Here is a 20144-nt window from a genome sequence, read left to right as displayed (position 1 = left end):
CATACAGATTAGCTACATCTATACGCCAATCTACACACATAATCTATAATCCATAATCTGTAACTCTATAATCACCAAGATTTAAGTTTTTACAGGAAGCTGTAAAATTATTTACCTGGGGTCAGTATATGGGGACTGTGTTATAGAAGAGAAAGTTCCTATTCCATTTCCAGGAGTCAAAGAATTATGCGGCAGATGAGGATTAGGTCCAATAAGACCATTCATAAGAGGCATACGAGAAAAAACTCCATCTAATTAAGATGAGAAAAAATTAATTTAAGTGCTTACATTTGTATTATAACGATGACAGTCAACACAATTAAGTATTCTAACATCTCAGGAATCCAATTCTTTTGTTCAAGGATTATTTATTCCTTCGATTAACAAGATTTCCTATAAAATTCACTCTTAAGAGTCTACAACTGACTTGCTATTTAAAAAATAATAAATATTATTTTCTAAGAAATGTTACTAAGGATGAATGAATAAATAGAAATTTATTTTTCTCTCTCTGATAGGAAAATATATTGGTTATATTACTAGGGTGCAAAACTAGCTAAACATCACTTACTTTTTGAAATGATTAATGGTAAAGGGCAACTATACAAATGAATTAATCTAACAGCTCTCTTTTCTTATATGTCATCCTATAATGACACAAATGAGGATATGACGTGTCATAATAAATCACAAGCAAGAAACAAAACATCTTGAGTGAGAATGGGGTCTGGTAATGACAATCTAAAAGAATTGTGAACTTAAGGTTACAAAAATTCTACTTAAAAAACAAAAACAATCAGTACTATGTTACTCCAACTTCTCACTCAAGCATCAAGAGTCTTGAGAACTTTGAGGACTGTCTCTATAATTTATAGCAGAGCACCAGAATGTTTTTCAAAGGTGTAAGGACTAACCTCAAATTACAAGCCATTCAAAATCACATTCATCAAATCTGTATATGGTACTTTGTATAAATATGACTCTTAACAAATGTCAAATATTCTCATGATGATATCCGTGGATATATAACAGATTTAAACAAGGCCATTGAGGAAGAAGCACAAAATGTCACATATAATCTGAGTGTATACAATCTGACTAGAGAATTTAGTGACATCTGAATCATAGAACCAATATGAAATGAGTTCAGATTAGAGCTGAAAATTGGATAAAACCTAGATGATGATGAATATCTACATCAAACTAATATTTCTTTGGTTCCACTTAACTTTTTTTTTTTTTAAGCATAATCCAATAGGAAAACAAAAGTTACACATCTCCAATTCTAATGCAGAGATATATCCTTTATAAAGGAGAGAAAAATCAAGAGCAATCTGGTTATTTGAGATGAATCAATGATCATTTAATGTCATGTATTCATGTCCTCTAAATGTTAAGGGGTAAAAAGTTACGCTTTAGAAAAGGTTTTATACCAACTTTGGATTTCTTAAGTTTAATAAAGATGTTTAGGATCCTCAAGTTTTCCAACAGTTTTTCTCAAATAATTGAGCTCATATCCTAAAAGTTGTGGTCTTTGTATTTATAGAATTCTATTGTGTTATTGTGCACATAATCTATTTTATTGCTCAACCACTCATTTCTAATATAAAGCACTAAACTGTATTGATGAGTGTTTGTGTGTGCGTGTGTGTGTAATTATTTAATATAGTTTAAAGAATGGTACTGGGGGGACCCTTTCTTTAACATGTTCTCCCCCACCCTCAATCATTTCAATTATATTTATTTTTAACTTTTCCTATTTTTTACTATTTTTAACTATTCCTAAAGGAATATTATTATTATTATTATTATTATGGCTACACAGAACGAATTCTTTGGTATTTTGATTAGCCCAACACAGAAAAAGGCAATTGTTTAAGATAATACTGATATTTTTATTACCTAGACCTACCCATAAGTTGTTAACCTTTCTGCAGTATTTAGATGTCTTTATGTGAAGAATGCTGTGTAATTATGTTCACATAATTCCCATGTATGTCTCGCAGGCAGACTCATGTGTTTCATACTATGTCAATAGGTACTTTTGAATACAGTTTCCTTTTTCCCTCTTCTTGACCATTTATTGGAAATATACAGAAATGGAAATGATTTATATGGAGTTCTTTAAAACCTGCAACTTAGTGGAAGTTGGTAATTGCTGCCATTATTATTCAGTTGATTCAAAGTAAACCATCAAACAATTAGCTTGTATTGTTTTTGTATCTTCATTATTTATGATTCTTCCTCCAATTACTTTTTTTAATTTTCAATATCATGATAATAATATTTCTAATATAGTACAGAATAACAGTGGATATTTTCACAACTGATTTTACTAGAAAGGTTTCCAATAAATACTCATTACAGAAAATGCTTGTCCTTCATCATAGAAATATACTCTTCATGATTTTAAAGAAAAATGTTTTTTATAATCAATGATTTTCAATGTTGTTGGTTTTTTCTAAAAAACCTGTACTCTATTTTCTATTGAAATTATGATTTTTGTTGTTCTTTATATTGCTGATTGTAAAACTATTCTAGCCAATTTCTTAAAATTATGGCATGCCTGGAATAAATTTTTTCTGGTTAGAGTGTATAATCTTTGTAACATGTCGATGTAATCTCCTTGCTGGTATTTTATTTAAAAATTTTTACACCAATATTAATTACAGAAATTGGAGTACAATTTTGTCTCAAAACTCTTTCATTTAGGTTATCAATCAATAATATATTTGGAACACAGAAAAGAATTGGGGACCCTTCCTTTCTTAACTATTTTTTAAAATATAATTTATATTGTTTTGAAATAAATTGTTCTTAAAATGTTTGAGTGGAATCCATTGAAAACCATCTGGTCTGGGTTTTTATTCCGCTCTTTTGAGTTCATTTATAAGTTATTCAATTTCTCTATTTAAGGAAGTCTTAAACATACATTCTGGAAATCTTATATTTTAAGAATTATTTTTTCACTTCACTTAAATAGATTTTTTTATTGGATACAACTGAGCAAACTCTTCTACACAATGCTTTAATTACATGTGCATTGATTATGCATGCATCTTTCATTTTTGATACTGGTAATTAGGATTTCTTCTTTTTTGTTGTTTAATCAAATTAAATAATGACTTTTTTTTTTAACCCATAAAACTGGCTGCTAGTTTTCTTCAATGAATTTCTAAATTTCTTTTTCATCAGTGTGTTCTTTGACTTTGAAGAGTTTTCCTTTGCCATTAAATTGAAAGGAGTGGTGTTTTCCTTTTTTTTTCTCACTTACATGCTGCATCTTTGCTCTCGCTCTTTTTAGATTTAAGGATTAACTTATAAAATTTCCCCTAAATGTTGCTTTGCTTAAATATCATAAATTGTGGTAGCTTGTTTACTTGTCATTTTTAATTAATTGATTAATGGTTTCTACAAGTTATTTTTTGACTCATTCCTCTTTTAAAATTAGGTTACTCAATGAGATGATTCAGATCAGTTCCAATGATCTTGTGACAATGAGAGTCATTTATACCCAGAGAAAGAGCTGTGGGAAGTGAGTGTGGATTACAACATAGCACTTTTACTACTTTTGTTACTGTTTGCTTGAATTTTATTTTCTTTCTCATTTTCCTTCCTTTTTGATCAGATTTTTCTTGTGCCACAAAATAATTGTATAAATATATGTATGACTCTATTCAATTTATATGTATTTTTACCACATTTAACATATAGTGGATTACTTGACATCTAAGGGAGGAGGATTGCGGAAAATTAAAATACAAAGTTTTGCAAAGGTCAATGTTGAAAAATTATCCTTGCATATGTTTTGAAAATAAAAAGCTTCAAATAAATGGATGAATAAATAAGTGAATGAATAATTAAATAAATAAATAGAAATGAACAAAAAATTGGTTTATTTATTTGTTTTAGGGAGTGAGAGAACTGAGTTCTAGTTAAGTGAAGTTATTTGTATAAGATGAAATAATTAGTATGGAAAGAGAAGTAAAGAATATAATTTTTAAAAATCAGGTTTTCTTTTAGCTTACTTGCACTGTTAAGAAGTTAATAAATTTAAGAAAATTACTAATTAATGAACACCCTGAATAAATGTATTTTTTTTAACATGTTGTTTTCTGCTTACGATTATATAGATAATAGAAAATAGGGAGACTACTGACTCTCCCCCTCCACCTATCCTTAAGAAAACAAAAATAATCAGTAAGGAAATCACCAAAGACCCTGGATAAATAGAGTCCCATATTATCCCACAAAGGAAATCTCAAAATATTTGCAACTATAAATACTAAAAACTAGAAATTGAAAAAATATGTCTGACAAAAGATTCAGAGTAGATTCATCAGAAGTACAGGAGCTACTATCTAATTAGACTGAGAACTGAGGGATCAGCAGTCTAACCTGGCTACAAAATAAGACTGAGTACCAAACAAAATGCAACATAAATTACATGTATGCCTGCAAAGAGTTTTCAAAAATGACAGTACATTACCATAATACCACCCTATAATAAATAAAAAGTTTAAGTACCCAGCAGTATCCTGTAAAAAATGATAATCAGCTTATCCAACATTTGTTGAGCACAGATAGATTGCTTTCTAGAAAAAGTAAGCCCCAGAAATAAATTCAAACTCAGGTTTTCCACAGAATCATGTGATGATATAAATCTTCTCTAAACATTAATATTCAATATTCTCTCAATAATACCCCAGAGAGTAGAGTTCAGTCAGTAACAGCATTCTCTTGTCATTAAATTATAAAGCTTTAAGACTGGTTAAAAAAATGTAGTACCACACCAAATCAGAACATACCCTGATTGTGTAATGGAAGTAACTGTGGTGGTGGTGGAGGTTGTGGCAATGGGGTTGGCTGAGTAGTAGCAGGACTCAGTACAGCAGTGAACAAGTCTTCAACATCTTTCCCTCCAAGCTCTGAAAAAGAAATAGCAATTAAAGTATGAATTGTTGGAAGTATTACTAGGAGGATAAAGACTCTACAAAGAAAAAGTATAGGAATACATACCTGGAATCTTATACAATTTTCCAAGAATTGCTCCTAAAACAAAGTTTTACAAAGAGAAATTAGTTATCATATTTAGACATTTATGTGAAAAATAGTATTAAATTTAATTCATGTGAAGGAATGCATGTTAAATGAAGAATTAAAGCATGCAGAAATCTTTGAAAATTGTATTTACTCATGTCTTTTAGAAAGCCTAGATGTAGGGCAAATATTTTACCATCTGTGACCATTTTGTCTAGTTCAGGACTGAGGATGCCATCTAGTTGCTCTTCACTCAATGGCCGTGAACTTTGATTAACGTTAGGCTGAGGCAAAGAGGAAGGATCATCAGAGATGGAACCAATATCTAGGCCAGCTAAAGAAATGAAACATTAAATCAGACAATGAATTCTATGGACACATGATTGTTACATTAAAAAATGTGACATTAATGTATTGCAATTTAACCAAAATAAAATCAGATCATCTGACTTTACACATTATCAGAAGATTCCCAATTTAACAGTTTACAAACAAAAACTTGCAATTAATTTGAAGTTTTGTTTAGAAAGCAAAAAATTAGTTTTATAAGAACATTCTGTATAATTTTTATGCATATTATATTTGCAGCAGTATTAAAGAATTCTTCATTAAAAATGAATTTCATGAAGAACAGAAAAAACAAATCATTGCAAATAAAAAATGATCAATTCAGACTAGTCTTGAGGAAGAAACATCTTACATTATCAGATGGAATATATCCACAAGGAAACGAATAGTGTGATTGATATTACAATTAAAAACCTTAACCTGAAAAGACTACTACTGCTTTTGCTGTTGAAATCCTACTATACGTACTTTGCAAAAAGGGAGATAAATTTCATATGCACTAGCAAACTCAAATATCTCTTGGTATACAAAAAAAGAAGTGAATCTACCACAAATCAGTTTTAGAGACACTTTGCAATTAAACACTATCATCTTCATAAAATTATACTATTAAATTTTAAGGAAGCAAGAAGAGGATGAAGGGAGACTGGATGAATTCTGGGCATAAAAACAATGTATATTGATAAATTTTTCTTTTGTTTTCATTTTCACCAATTGTCAATTTTAATTGGTTACCTTCTAATTTGAGATTAATTAATTCTACTGAGAAAAGTCTCTAAAGAAAGAGAGGATAGTAAAGTTTTTTTTAATTCAATTTTTACTATATCCCTATTGTTTAAATGGCAACAAAAAAATTTCAAACCAAAAATTAACAAAATGTCATACTACAGCTTTATGAATCAAGTATTTAATGTTATGACAAACAACAAACAGGCAAGAGTATATATTAAGGAAACAGGCAAAAAATAATTTTTCAATTTTTAAACTGTTTTTAGTATTCAATCCAGGTCACAGAAAATTACAAATTAAATTGTTTTAACTACACAAAACAGTGAAAAATGGAAGGATGAATTAGTAATAAGAAAGCACTACTAATATTTGTGCATGCATATATAGGTTGTTTTGCTGAAGTTACTAGGAAAAAAAAAACAAACTACTTCTAGTCATGGTTCATCCATTATTTGGATTCTTACCAAATGGGGAAGGTGAGTTCTCAACCTGGAAAGTGCATAAATCAAGACCTACAAGACCCAAACCAAATAAAATGGATGATTATCATAAGAGAGAAAAAAGAAAAGTGATCCCAAACATAGAGACTGAAAAATCTAAAGAGAGATTCTGTGAGATATTGAGTGCAGACAAGGAAGAGCAAGAGAAATAAAGCAGGAGAGTGAGGGATAGAAACAGAACAAGATCAAGAGAATGGGAGAAATTCAGTGTATGTTTGCGTCCAAAAGGACTCCTAGCATAAGACACAAGAACAAATACTTTACCCATATAAATAGGAAAACAGAACCAACTCAAAGGAAATAGCATGAAATTTCTCCAAAAAAATTCAGACACCTTCAACTAATGATTAAGGTTAAAACATGATAATGGGATAAAACAGAAGTAATAATAAAGAGTTAACACATACCTGAATGATCTGTAGATTTTACTAAATCATCAGAAAGTATTCCTAGAATATCATCTTCTGTATTTAATACTTCTGAGAGGTCAGCTAATGGGTCATCAGCATTACCTACAGGATATTTTAAAAAAAGATGCGGAATATGCCAAACACATTACTTAAAAGAAATACAGAAAGCTATAAGATTTATTAAATGAAGGAGCACCTTCAAGATCATCAACATCTCCAAAATTAGGAGATAATTTTTATGAACTGCAGAAACTGAAAAAAAAGTTATATCTGGTAGTCAACGTTGGATGATTTTGATTTTAAAACAACTTGATATTAATTTATATTACTAAAAAAAGTATATGTAAATTCCTACAGATGCTATATAAAAATCTTAAAAGTGCTATAAAACAATTGATTTCTTGAACTTATTTAGAATTTTTTCAAAATGTTGCAAACCATATTGATGCCAATAAAAACCTAACACCTGATAAGAGAAATACACAGACGTGTAAAGAAAAGCTGAATGATGTATATATCTTATTTAGTAAAAATGTGATAAACACACACTGACACACAGATGGAGGCCTGTAAGAGCCTAACAGAGGTGGGAAAAAAGGCAGGAGAAATAAGCTAATAAGAATGCCAATGAGAATGTAGTTTATTAAATATAAAGGGATAGGTCATAAAAGAAACATAAAACATTAGAGAAATTGTAATATTTGTAAGATTAGATCTAATACATCAAATTACAGTCGTTTGACTGAGATTTTAAAAAACATCAACAATGTGGAGAACTCATAAGCAATTACATAATGAAATCAACATCATCTCCACATTCAAGCCTCACATCATTGAATTTAAGTTTCTGAATATTTAAGATTATTAGGATTTACATCAGTATGTTAATAAGTAAAGATTATAAATTCAATTTCTTTGAGGTGCGACTCTGTGTTTGCAAAACTGTCAACAGTTGCCAAAGAAGCAAATATAGATTGCCCTCTTACGGTAGCACCATTAATGGGCAAAGTATTCAAAGTATATGCTGCATCAATAATAGAACAGCATTTTGATATTACATGTATTTCATCCTCATGAAGAATCCATAGGAAGCAGTTTTCCCATGACTAGCCCTATACCACATAAAGTTAGAACTAAGACATGCCAGCTCACTCAGAATAGAATAAAATAAAATTAATACTGATCCTTATTACTTCTTTTTGAGTGGGGAAAATAATAAAATTATTTCCAATGACTACTTCTAAAAGTAGTTGACTTTAAAAGATTATACAGTACCAAATTATGTTTCATGTCTGAAATTCTTTGTCTATCAAATGACACTTAAAGTATGTCAACAACAATGATTATTAGCATTTTAGAAAACTTTTTTTTTAATTAAATTTTTCTAAATCACAAAATATTTTAAAATCTATATTTAATAAACTGTCTGGAATGAGAGGCATCACGTCACAATTAAATAGTCTTTACCAAATAATTTCAGAAATCCATAGGCCAAGGTTTTTTAAGGAAGAAAATAGATGTAATGTCCTGGAAAATCATTAAATCACTGCTGTCTAGGAAGGAGTTTGTATGTGTGATTTAGTCAAAAATAATACCACTGCTTGTAAACTAGTCCCACTGGGATTAATAAACACCCTTGTATGGTAGTAAAAGCCCAGATTAGAAATAAACAAAGAATCATAGCTAAATTCTACTTCCAATACTTGCTAGCCACCTGATCATTGAGCAAGTAATTTAATTTCTGAGTTGCGGATCTTCCAACTTGAAAATGGGGAAAATAATTCTCTAAAAAAAAAGTGATAGCTAGACTACCCTTTCCTCTCTTAATTTGTTTATAGTATCATCTTTTATGTCTAAATGATAAAGCCATTTTGACCCTATCTTCGTGCACAGTGTGACATGTTGATCTATGTCTAAGTTCTGCCATATTATTTTTCAATTTTCCAAAATTTTTCTCAAAGAGTGATTTCTTATCTCAAAGCTGTAGGCTATGGATTTATCAAACATTAGATTCCTATACTCATTGACTTCTGTTGTCTATGTGCCTAATTTATTCCACTGATCCATTATTCTATTTCTTAGACAGTACCAAATGAGTTTGATTGATGACTGCTGGTTTATAATATAGTTTTAGATCTGGTACAGCTAGACTACCTTTCTTTGCATTTCTCCCCTAATTCTCTTGATAAAGAATGCAATACTGGAGCCTTTAAAGTTGAAGTACATGAGATCTCTGTTTCAAGATAAGAAAAAATATGTTTTTTTTGGTGGCCAAAAAATTAAAAATGCATACAACTAGTATCCAACTATTTAATATAATTATTAAAAGAAACTGTTACAACTTTTTTGATAGTAATGAAAATTATATATCTTAAAAATTGGTCATATTTGTCTATATTTTAAGAAAAACTCAAAGATTAACTTTTATACTCCACTTAGCAGCCATAGTAGAATATTTGTACATAATAAAAAACAATGAGAATATGAGAATGAACTTTTAAAATTTACTCTGATTAGACAGGAGTCCAAATAAGTTAAAATGACTTATCCATAGTCATAGGGTTAGAATTAGAGGTGGAAAAGTTAATTATAGAATGTTCTTTTTATTAAATAGCAGTAAGGGAAATTTTAATACTGACAATTGATATATAAATATTTAAGCATTAATTTTATCTTCTATCCAATTTGAGTTTATTATTTTTTTAGTCCAGAATTGTACATTAAAGGTGGCAGTGAGGTCCAAGTAAGGAGATTATCTATGCCACTGAATTATTTTGTAGTATATCATCTTGGAAATTTGCCCAGAGAACTGCTAAGTGCATTGCACAGAAGCAAAAAAGCTGAATTAGAACCCAGGTAATCCTGACCCTTTGCCCAAAGCTCTTCACTAAAATAGTGAATTGCTGCCATTAATTTCTTTAAGCTATACATTTTTGTCTTATCTTTTATCAAGCTTCAAGAAAATGGATATGGCCAGATTATATTTTTAAACCTGGAAGAAATATAATGAAAAAGTTAAAAGCTGCAAATGGACAGAAGTCTTAATTTGAGTTCTCCAAGAGCAGTACGTACACAGCAATTGGGATGCATGAACTTGGACAGGAAAAAAACCTATGCATTTATTTTAATAATCGGTTTCTTTTGTAACATTGTTTATTTTATTCTTTGCATTAAGAAGCATTTTTCATGTACTTCAGATTGTCAGAGGTTTATACAACAAAAAAGTTTTAGATTCCTAGATTTAACTGCTATGCAGTATATAGAGAACTAAAATTTCAAAATGAAAGAATTGAAAAAACAAAATTCCATAAAATCCCTATATTTCAGTTTAAGAATATAGAAAAATTTGTGGACAAAATTTGAGATTTACAATCATTTCCAAATTTTCCAGATGATTATATGTAAACACAATATGCAAAAAAGAAATATCAAGAGGAAAAAAAAGTTCTAGGCAGCTGTCAATAATTATCCATATTTCTAGATTTTTTTTTTAATAATAACTCATTAAAAACTGACTCCAAGTTTGATCTTCTGGTTCCAAAGCCACTACACAAGGTTGTATCGCATTCAATTTTGCACTCTAAGAAAGAAAGACAGACCCCCCCCCCCCAATCCCTGAAAGCTATGTGACTGTAGGTTTCCTGACATCTTATGAGAAGAAAAAGAAAACTGTGAAAAGCATAAATATTTAGGACAGAACCCATGGATATAAAGGTAATGAAATAAGAATTTTTTGGATTGTCATGAATTTTATGTACCTTGAGTTCCTGGTTTCACTGGAGTTGAGGTTGAGCTAAGCATGGGGTCAGAAGATGGATCTAAAAAGTTTGTGTTCATGTTAGTTTTACAAGAAAGTTGAGATACTGATTCTTCTGGCAGGTTATCTAGGCAAAGCTTGTTTTGCCTGCTTGTATCTAGAAGGTCTTTTCCAAAGAAGGCTTCCTAGATAACAATAAGCAAATATTACATTTAGTCATCTCTAAATATGGATACATTTCTATAAAATACTTGAATCCATTCCATTCCAAAAATATAAAATTTGATCATGTAGAAAACCAAAATTCTTTACAAAGAAGAGTTTTCAGGAGAACATTGTACTCAGTAACAAGATTATATGACAATCAATTCTGATGGATGTGGCTCTTTTCAACTGCGAAGTGATTCAGACCAGTTCCAACAGTCTTGTGATAAAGAGAGCCATCTGCACTCAGAGAGAGGACCATGGGGAGTTAGTGTAAATCACAACATATGTATTTTCATCTTTTTTGTTGTTGTTTGCTAGCATTTTGTTTTCTTTCTCTTTTTTTTTTTCCTTTTTGACCTGATTTCTCTTGTGTGGCATAATTGTGAAAATATGTGTAGAAGAATTTAGCATGTTTAACATATATTGCTTGCTGTCTAAAGGAGGAGGTGTGGGGAAGGAAAATTCAGAATAGGAGGTTTGGTAAGAGTGAATGTTAAAAATTATCTATGCATGTATTATGAAAACAAAAAAGCTTTAATAAAATAAATAAATAAATAATGCAAAGAAGGCTTTTTAACTCCTCTTGGTTTTAGAGAAACCCAACAGAATGGCATAACTGCAAAGCAAACTTTGTCAAATATGCATCCAATAACTGACGTACAATAGCAAATTAAATATTAAAGGAAACTTAAGCATAATTAAAATCTCAAAACGAACAAAAATAATATAATTTTGGCGAATCATTTTCCTTTTGTAACCAGAAATATATATTTTCATACAAATAAAAGTCTATCAAATATCCACAAGCAACAAAAGTTTCATATAAAGTTTATTTTTCAAAAACACATTTTATATTCTGGAACTCATTCATTTTTTAAGAGTCTGTGATGAGACAGTTTAATTTATCCCAAAGCAGTAATTCTTTAGATATGAAACAAACCTTCAGACAATACTACTGTCATCAGTTAGGTAATGGACTACAAATCACTCAAGCACAAATTAAAATGGCCTCTTCTGAACTTGACATTCACAAAATATGGTTAAGAATCCTGTAAGCAGCACTAACATAAAACTAGATATAAGAGTAAACCAGTTATCACAATGAAGTAGTACTTTTCTTATTAGTATCTCAATATTCTGAACCTTACCACAATTCAAAAAAGGATTAAATTACAAAACTTAGATCTTACCATACACAAAAAGAAATTGTTTAGAGTTGTTCATTGAAAAGATATTTAGAAAAATAATTATTTCTTACAATGACCTGCCTTTTATATATTTATGTGGCTATGATTACAAAGTGAGGAAAAACTGGAAGTCTCAATAATTACGTTTAAAGAAAAAAGAAAACTCCCAATTCCTTCCAGCTTTTCAACTTCTTAATGTCTACTGAATTGAATGGAAAATTGATAGAGGAAACAGCTTGTTATAACATTTTTATGAGTGTCTTTATCAACTGTCTTTATTCCATTTAAAATAGAATAATCATTTGAGATTTTGATAGTGGTAAGGATAGACACCCAACACATATGTTCTAAAAGAACTATTTCTATTTATTGTATTCTTCTTTTGATTAAAACATACTTTTAAAGGAGAATTATATTATGGTTGCAAGTTTCATCTCACAAAGGTTTAGTATCTACTATGAGTTCAGATGTCCTTCTTTGTAGAAATTCTAAGGAATGTTTATATCTATACTTTTCTGTCTTTGTAGACGGACAACTAGGATTTCTTCAATTTTCATCTGGAAAAATGAAGATTAAAGATTGACTGAACCTGAACCTAATTGAAAGACTATTCCTGCAACTATTTACATTTTCAAAGAGTGGAGGAAAAAAAAGTAGTTCTCTTTTTAATAAAACATTTAAAGAAATCATAATATTTGTACTCATATTCCAAACATCTACCACAATGCCTGACACTTAAAAATACTCTCCAGATCCTTTGGGACAATACAGTTTATCTCCATTTAAATTACCTGCTCAAGGGACAGTAATTATTAAGTTTGACAAGACTATATAGAGTCAGATCCATGCCTACCCTTAGAAAGGAGTTATTTGGCTGGTGCAGTAAGTCAAAAATGAATGTTTGCTGGAAGAAACTTGAACTCATCCTTTGCCTCTTTTGAGAATCAAGAGCTTATGTTCTCCATTCTCAAATGTAGTTTTATCAAGGTAAGATTCTAACTATTGCATGGGAGCTTTCTAAGTCAGAATTCTGTACAGTGAGAATTAATAACCACAAAAATAGCAACATGGACTATCAATATTTCCTACAGAAGCTTAATCAATAAAAAGCAAATATGACAATGAAGGCATTCAAAATCTACAAGTAAATACTTGAATGGTATGTAAGAGCTTAACTGAAAATGTCAAGCATTTATCACCTGATGAAAAAGATAAAAGAGCAAAATCATCCACAGTAATTAATGCGAGACTGAACCAAGCAAAACATAACAAGAACAATAACGAGGAGATAAAAACACAAAAAAATCAGTGATGAGAATGGAAATGCTACATATGGATTCCAGATCCTTAAGTCCAATTTACTATGTTGGAAAGTACTAAGTAGAAATGAAATAAAACAAAAAGATAAAAAGCTACATTCAATCCAAAGAAACTCATTATTGGAAATTCATACCAGCTTACAAAATTCAATTAGCCCTGGTACTCACATCTCAACAGTGCCCTCAACTCAAGAGTAGAGTCATGAATTCTTTCTCCACTTTGCCAGCTATTGGGGGGAAGGAGGGAGAGGGAAGGAGGTAAGGAAAAAAAGGGAGGCAGGCCTGAGGCAAAGGGGGTTAAGTGACTTACCCACGTTCACACAAGTAGCAAATATTAAGTGTTTATGGCCAGATTTAAACTCAGGTTTTCCTGACTCCAGGGTTGGTGCTATATCCAATGTACCATCTAGATACCTAGAGCTATGAACTCTTTAAGCTCAATTAAAACAGGGGAAGCAGGAGACATATGATCCCAGATATCTTGTTTCTCATCTATCTTTACTCTTTAAACAATTCTGTGACTTCTCTACCAGCACTCAAATTTTGTTTCTTTGGCTTCTCTAGTTGTCTTCATCCTGCCATTCTTTTGGTTTTTTAATTATTTTGAATTTGTCATCTCTACCAATGCCCCAAAATTTTGGCTTTATTTTGGATGCTGTCCTCCTTTAGACTGCAAACTTCAAAGGGAGTTTACACTTATAGAGTAGGTTCTTAAGGTTTAATGATTTATTTAGACAATGAAAATATAACCTGAAGACAAGAGAATGCATTTTAGAAATCTCAAAATTACGAAAAGAGAATTAAAGACAGTATTGTGATCAGGGGAAGGAAAAAAAAAAAAACCAAAACTGAAAGATGACAGATTACCAAGCAATTTGGGACCAATATGACTAAGCATTGAAAAATCTTTCTAAGAATTACCTATTTAAATAAAAAATTACCTATTTATATAAAGATGGAATTATAAATAAATATCTAAATGTTATAAATAAAATTAAATATTATAAATAAATATCTTAATGATCCTTGGCAGAAAAAAGATTACCCACATCTGGTTTACAGGCTTCATTGACTCAGATTGCCTATGTTAATAGCAGTGACACATAAATATAATGTGTTCAATTAATACACACATCTGGATAGAAAAAGATAATGATAAATATTGTAGAAGAAGGGAAAACTGGGACACTAATACATTGTTGGTGGAGTTATGAACTGATCCAACCATTCTGGAAAGCAGCATGGAACTATGGCCAAAGGGCTATGATATGGTGCATTCCCTTTGATCCAGCAGTGTCTCCATTAGGCCTGTATCACAAAGCGATCATTAAAAAAGGGAAAAGGACCCACATATGAATGCTTGTAGTGGCAAGGAACAGGAAAGTGAGTGGATGCCCATCACATGAGGAATGACTGAATAAATTTCTTACCAAAAAAAAAAAAAAAAAAAAAAAAACCTGATCATAAATGGATATTTTAATTATCCCCAATTTTAAAACAAAGTTTTCACTGGGAGACTTACATTCTTGTGAATGACTTCAAATGATCATACAGATTGTCCTACAATTCTGAATAGAAAGAAAAGTTAATAAAAAATTTATCAACTGGAGAAAATCTGGATGACAGATTTAGAATTAGGACCATTAGCAGTCATCTAGTCCAACCATCTTCCAAAGCCCAAAGAGATTATCTTCCTTGCCAAAATCACACAAGTTTAAGAGTCAAAAGTGAATTTTAACTGAAGTACTTAGCTTCCAGAGTACCTTTAACTGTGCTATAGTTCTTCCCTTACATGAGCAATCAAGGAAAGTTGTCTCCCCAGAACCTCATTGAAAGGATTAAAGTCACAATCACTGGAGGTAGAAAGGGAGAACTGGGATGGAAGATTTTTGTGAAAAATTTCTAAAAGTATAAACATAGCATAGATGAAAAGACTTAAACCTCAAGCTCAATACTGAATAAAATATGAAATAGATATAAGGTAAAAAAAAACACATATCAATAAAAGACATACAAATTTCTTACTATTGTATATAGATACTGACAATGCATATAATACTTAAAAGTATTATATGGGAGGCAGCTAGGTGGCACAATGGAAAGAGCATCAGCCCTGAAGTCAGGAGGACCCAAGTTCAAATCTGGCTTCAGACACTTAACACTTCCTGGTTGTATGATCCTGGGCAACTCACTTAATCCCAATTGCTTCACAGTCTGGAATTATGCCCAAAAAGTTATCAAACTGTGCATACCCTTTGATCCAGCAGTGTTTCTATTGGGCTTATACCCCAAAGAGATACTAAAAAAAGGAAAGGGACCTGTATGTGCCAAAATGTTGGTAGCAGCCCTATTTGTAGTGGCTAGAAACTGGAAAATGAATGGATGCCCATCAATTGGAGAATGGCTGGGTAAATTGTGGTATATGAATGTTATGGAATATTATTGCTCTGTAAGGAATGACCAGCAGGATGAATACAGAGAGGCTTGGAGAGACCTACATGGACTGATGCTAAGTGAGATGAGCAGAACCAGGAGATCATTATACACTTAGACAACGATATTGTATGAGGATGAATTCTGATGGAAGTGGATTTCTATGACAAAGAGACCTAACTGAATTTCAATGGATAAATGATGGACAGAAAGAGCTACACCCAAAGAAGGAACACTGGGAAACGAATGTGAACTATTTGCATTTTTGATTTTCTTCCTGAGTTATTTTTACCTTCTGAATCCAATTCTCCCTGTGCAACAGGGGAACTGTTTGGTTCTGCAAATATGTATTATATCTAGGATATACTGCAACATATTTAACATATATAGGACTGCTTGCCATCTTGGGGGGGGGGGGGGGGTGTGGAGGGAGGAAGGGGAAAAAACGAAACATAAGTGAGTGCAAGGGATAATATTGTAAAAAATTACCCTGGCATGGATTCTGTCAATACAAAGTTATTATTAAATAAAATAAAATTTAAAAAAAAAAATCCCAATTGCTTCAGCAAAAACAAAAACAAAAACAAAAACACAAACAAACAAAAAAAAGAAAAGAAAAGAAAGAGAGGAAAAAAGTATTTTATGGTCATCGATTTAAATGGCCTCAGTGGTTATTGAGTCTAACCACAACATAACAATCACAGACTCATACAGGCTTATGAGCAAAGGATAAAAGAAAAATAGTCAAATTCTCACAATGGCACCTAAAAAAAAAGAAAAGACTGAAAGGCTTCTAGTCCATTGGCTAAATAAATGCCCCATGTAGGTTTTATATAAGGACATACATAAAGATGCAAGAGGTTTTAGGCGTCATCAATGGAGAAAGTTCATCATCTCATAAGATCATAAATACAATAAACCCTTCAAGTAAATTTGAATTTTCTATGGAGACACCACCAGAAGAAAAATATTACCTGCAGATATGCAGGGAAAGTTTCTTCAAGTTTATTTTTCTTTTTTCTATATCTCTTCTTTATTTTCTCAGTGCTGTCAGAGATAGGAATAGATTCATCAACCAGAGTATCTGGTAACTGTTCACTCCAACCTAAAATAAAAAATACCACCATAACTAAATTTTATATAATTATAAATTTTATACAAATGTCCACAGAAAATTCTGAAATTATATTGCTTACTGTGCTCATTATTCGAAAAATACTTTTATTCAATAATGTCAAAGAATTTCACTAATATGCAAAAAAGTATAAATGCCACATAAATATTTATTCACCTAAAATCTATTTAAGATTATAGCAATATTAGGGGCAGCTAGGTGGCACAGTGCTTAGAGCATCAGACCTGAAGTCACTTAACACTTCCTAGCTGTATGAACCTGTCCAAGTCACTTAACCCCAATTGCCTCAAGGGGGGGGAAAGGTTATAGGAATTTTAGAGGAATTGATTATTCATTTCTATATTTTTAACTGTATTAAATATATAGAAAAATTAAGAATACTGCAAATCTCAATATTAGTCATTTTCCAGGGTTTTAAAGTAAAAGTTCATTATGATATATAATAATGAAAAGATCTTCACTAACAGTATGTTCTAGATCAGCATTTCTCAAAATTAAAAATAACTAGAGGACCTAAAAAGTTGCCAGAATATAACAATATAAAAGCTATAAAAGTTCTTAACTCCATGCATCCATACATGCTCTATTAAATTGTATTGTATTGTGAAAATGCAAAGTACAAGAGGAAAAAACAAAAGGAGGGGATAGAGGGTGAAGAGGTACAGAGGTCATAGAAACTGATTATATATAAATGGTGTTCAGTATTGTAGCACAATCATTCAATAAAAAGTTCATATAAAAAATGAGATACAACTCTAGGAAAAGAATTTATATAAAAGTGTGAACACAGGTCAAAGTAAACTTTTCTTTTTTACACTGCCTGCCTTCTCCATAGGGGAAAGGAGGAAATGATTAGAATTTTGAACTCAAAGATTAAGAATTCATTTTATACGTAATTGGAAAGAAATAAAATATACTAAAAAACAAAGAGCAGCAGCATCAAGAGTTAACATTATAAAATAAATATCTAAAAGCGTATTCTCCTCCCCATCTGCTATATATCCTTAAAAGTATATGTTACATTCATTTTCTTGACTTTTAGGAAGAGAATTAATGTAAGACAACTGCTTAAGGTCAACATAGTTGGCATAGCTTTCTGGTTGTTTCAGGATAGGCTAACATGAATTCCAGATCACAAAAAGGCACAAAACATCCAACTATGTGAACTGTAGGGCCTTAAGACTTGGTTGACATCCTAAGGCCAAATAAATGGCCATATCCTGCCCTAATCCATATGGCATTTGGGGGTAAACAGTGGGGCAGGAGTGAGAGGGAAGAATACCTGACTGAGCTAAAAAAATGTTATATTGTTGTTTAATACTCATTCTTTTATATTATTAAGTGAACCTTTTTCTGCCTATTCAAGATCTCTTTATTTTCTAATATAAAACTTCAATAACAAAGGATGGCCTAGGATTGTGGAATGCAATGAAAAGCTGACTTTCCAAACTTGGAAAAATACAAATCTCTCTGCTATGCAATTCCTGGGAGAGGAAGTCTATCTTACTTTCTGCTCCCTGAGATTATGAAGCCTCATTCCCACCCACTGGCAATTTCCTTCACCAGTATTCTATGTCTAATTAGAACCCGGATTAAATCATTATTACAATTACTTATATATACATATGGTAATTTTATTATTTCCCCTAATTTTCAACTTGAAATTTTAGTGACTTTCTACACTGTGACTCCCTTACAAGCCAATACATTCTTATACACGTTGGGAAATGATACCTTACCAATTATATTCATAACACATAGAAATTTACACAACATGAGGAACTGATTAATTAATTTTTTTCAGGGACCACATTTCATTTAACCTTTTTTCTAAACTACTAGTGTCCACTATACTGCTCTATGCATACAATGTATATTTTGATGGTTGTTGACCTAAAAATAGCTTCTCTGTATTCAAAATTGTTAATAACATAAATCCTCAACTAAGAAGATGAATAGTTGATCATCCTCCCCTCCATGCGTTTCTAACAGTGAGATATGGAAAAATTACAAGCCATATATATTTTTTATAAATATGAATGAAATCATTACACACCATCATCTCTGACAGATAATTGTTCAGAAACAGAACCTGAAGAATCTTTTCTGGTCAAAGATCGTTTTGTTTTTCCTTGCCCAGTTCGACTTCTTTGGCGTACCATGAAGCCGCCAATACCTAAGGAGAAGGTAGTAAGGAACAAAAATGTGAACTCCTAAGTAGGCTTTTATATGCATAAAATTAAAATTACTTTTTAAAAAAACATTTAATTGTTCCTGAGAACATGAACTATTCTTTAACCCAGGCACTAACTTAATTTAAATAAAATTAAATTATTGCAGCAGATGATCTTTATGATATATTGAAAAAGATATTTATTTTTATCAATCCATCACTGCTTACATTGTCAATAACAACAATGTAGCTAAAGAAACAAAAAATCTAAAGGGGGAAAAAAAACAAGCAAAGAAATAAAGAGCACCTAGCATTACCTCAATTGACACTATACTACAAAAGCAAAAACAATCATACCAATTTTGTACACATTTTAAAAAAGGAAAAAAGAGAGAAAAAATGATTAATGGAGCGGACTGGAGTTAATCCAACAGCCACTTTCCCTAGTGTTTTATATAGCCATGGGGGGACATCAGTTTGCTACAATACTATCATCAGGACAACCCAAGTGAAAAAAGCTGATGAGAAAATTGAAAAACATTTAACAGGAATTAATATAGACCTGCATTTTAAAATATATTCCACAATGTTTAGTGGAGGGACAAGAGGAGTGTCTAACATTCACAAGTAAACTTCAGACTAAGTGTAAATGGGATTCAGGTCCTGGCTCATGTACTTCCTGCTGAGGATGTCATCCTTCAAGAAGCCTCTTGACCACTTAGAATTCTTGGCAATGTTATAAGACTGTTTGTGATAGAAAAGATTCCGATCTATCTTGTAAAAGAGAGTGTCAACATAAGGTAGTTCCCTACTTCAATATATACATATATATACATATACACACATATATATATATATATCTCAAGTCCTGTATAAACTCCCCTAAAAACACAAAACAAAAAACAT

General features: G+C 31.1%; 1 protein-coding gene across 5 annotated transcripts in view; it reads right to left on the bottom strand.

Annotated features, from left to right (window-relative positions):
* KMT2C (lysine methyltransferase 2C) overlaps nt 1-20144 on the bottom strand; it is a 248676-nt gene that overhangs the window by 59700 nt on the left and 168832 nt on the right. For 4 of the 5 annotated variants that reach the window (XM_052000663.1, XM_052000665.1, XM_052000666.1 and 1 more), the window contains exons 26-34: nt 19122-19241; nt 16905-17035; nt 10786-10969; nt 7025-7129; nt 6582-6629; nt 5195-5374; nt 5020-5052; nt 4809-4928; nt 116-251 (exon numbers count right to left, since the gene is read on the bottom strand). In XM_052000663.1, the coding sequence (XP_051856623.1) occupies nt 116-251; nt 4809-4928; nt 5020-5052; nt 5195-5374; nt 6582-6629; nt 7025-7129; nt 10786-10969; nt 16905-17035; nt 19122-19241 (1057 nt within the window). The remainder of the gene's footprint in view (nt 1-115; nt 252-4808; nt 4929-5019; nt 5053-5194; nt 5375-6581; nt 6630-7024; nt 7130-10785; nt 10970-16904; nt 17036-19121; nt 19242-20144) is intronic. The other variant, XM_052000667.1, reaches the window with a different exon arrangement.

This window comes from Antechinus flavipes, chromosome 5 (assembly GCF_016432865.1).
Source record: "Antechinus flavipes isolate AdamAnt ecotype Samford, QLD, Australia chromosome 5, AdamAnt_v2, whole genome shotgun sequence".
In the NCBI taxonomy this organism is placed as follows: Eukaryota; Metazoa; Chordata; class Mammalia; order Dasyuromorphia; family Dasyuridae; genus Antechinus; species Antechinus flavipes.
Note: the sequence above shows the minus strand (reverse complement) of the source record. Positions and strands in the feature narration are given on the sequence as shown.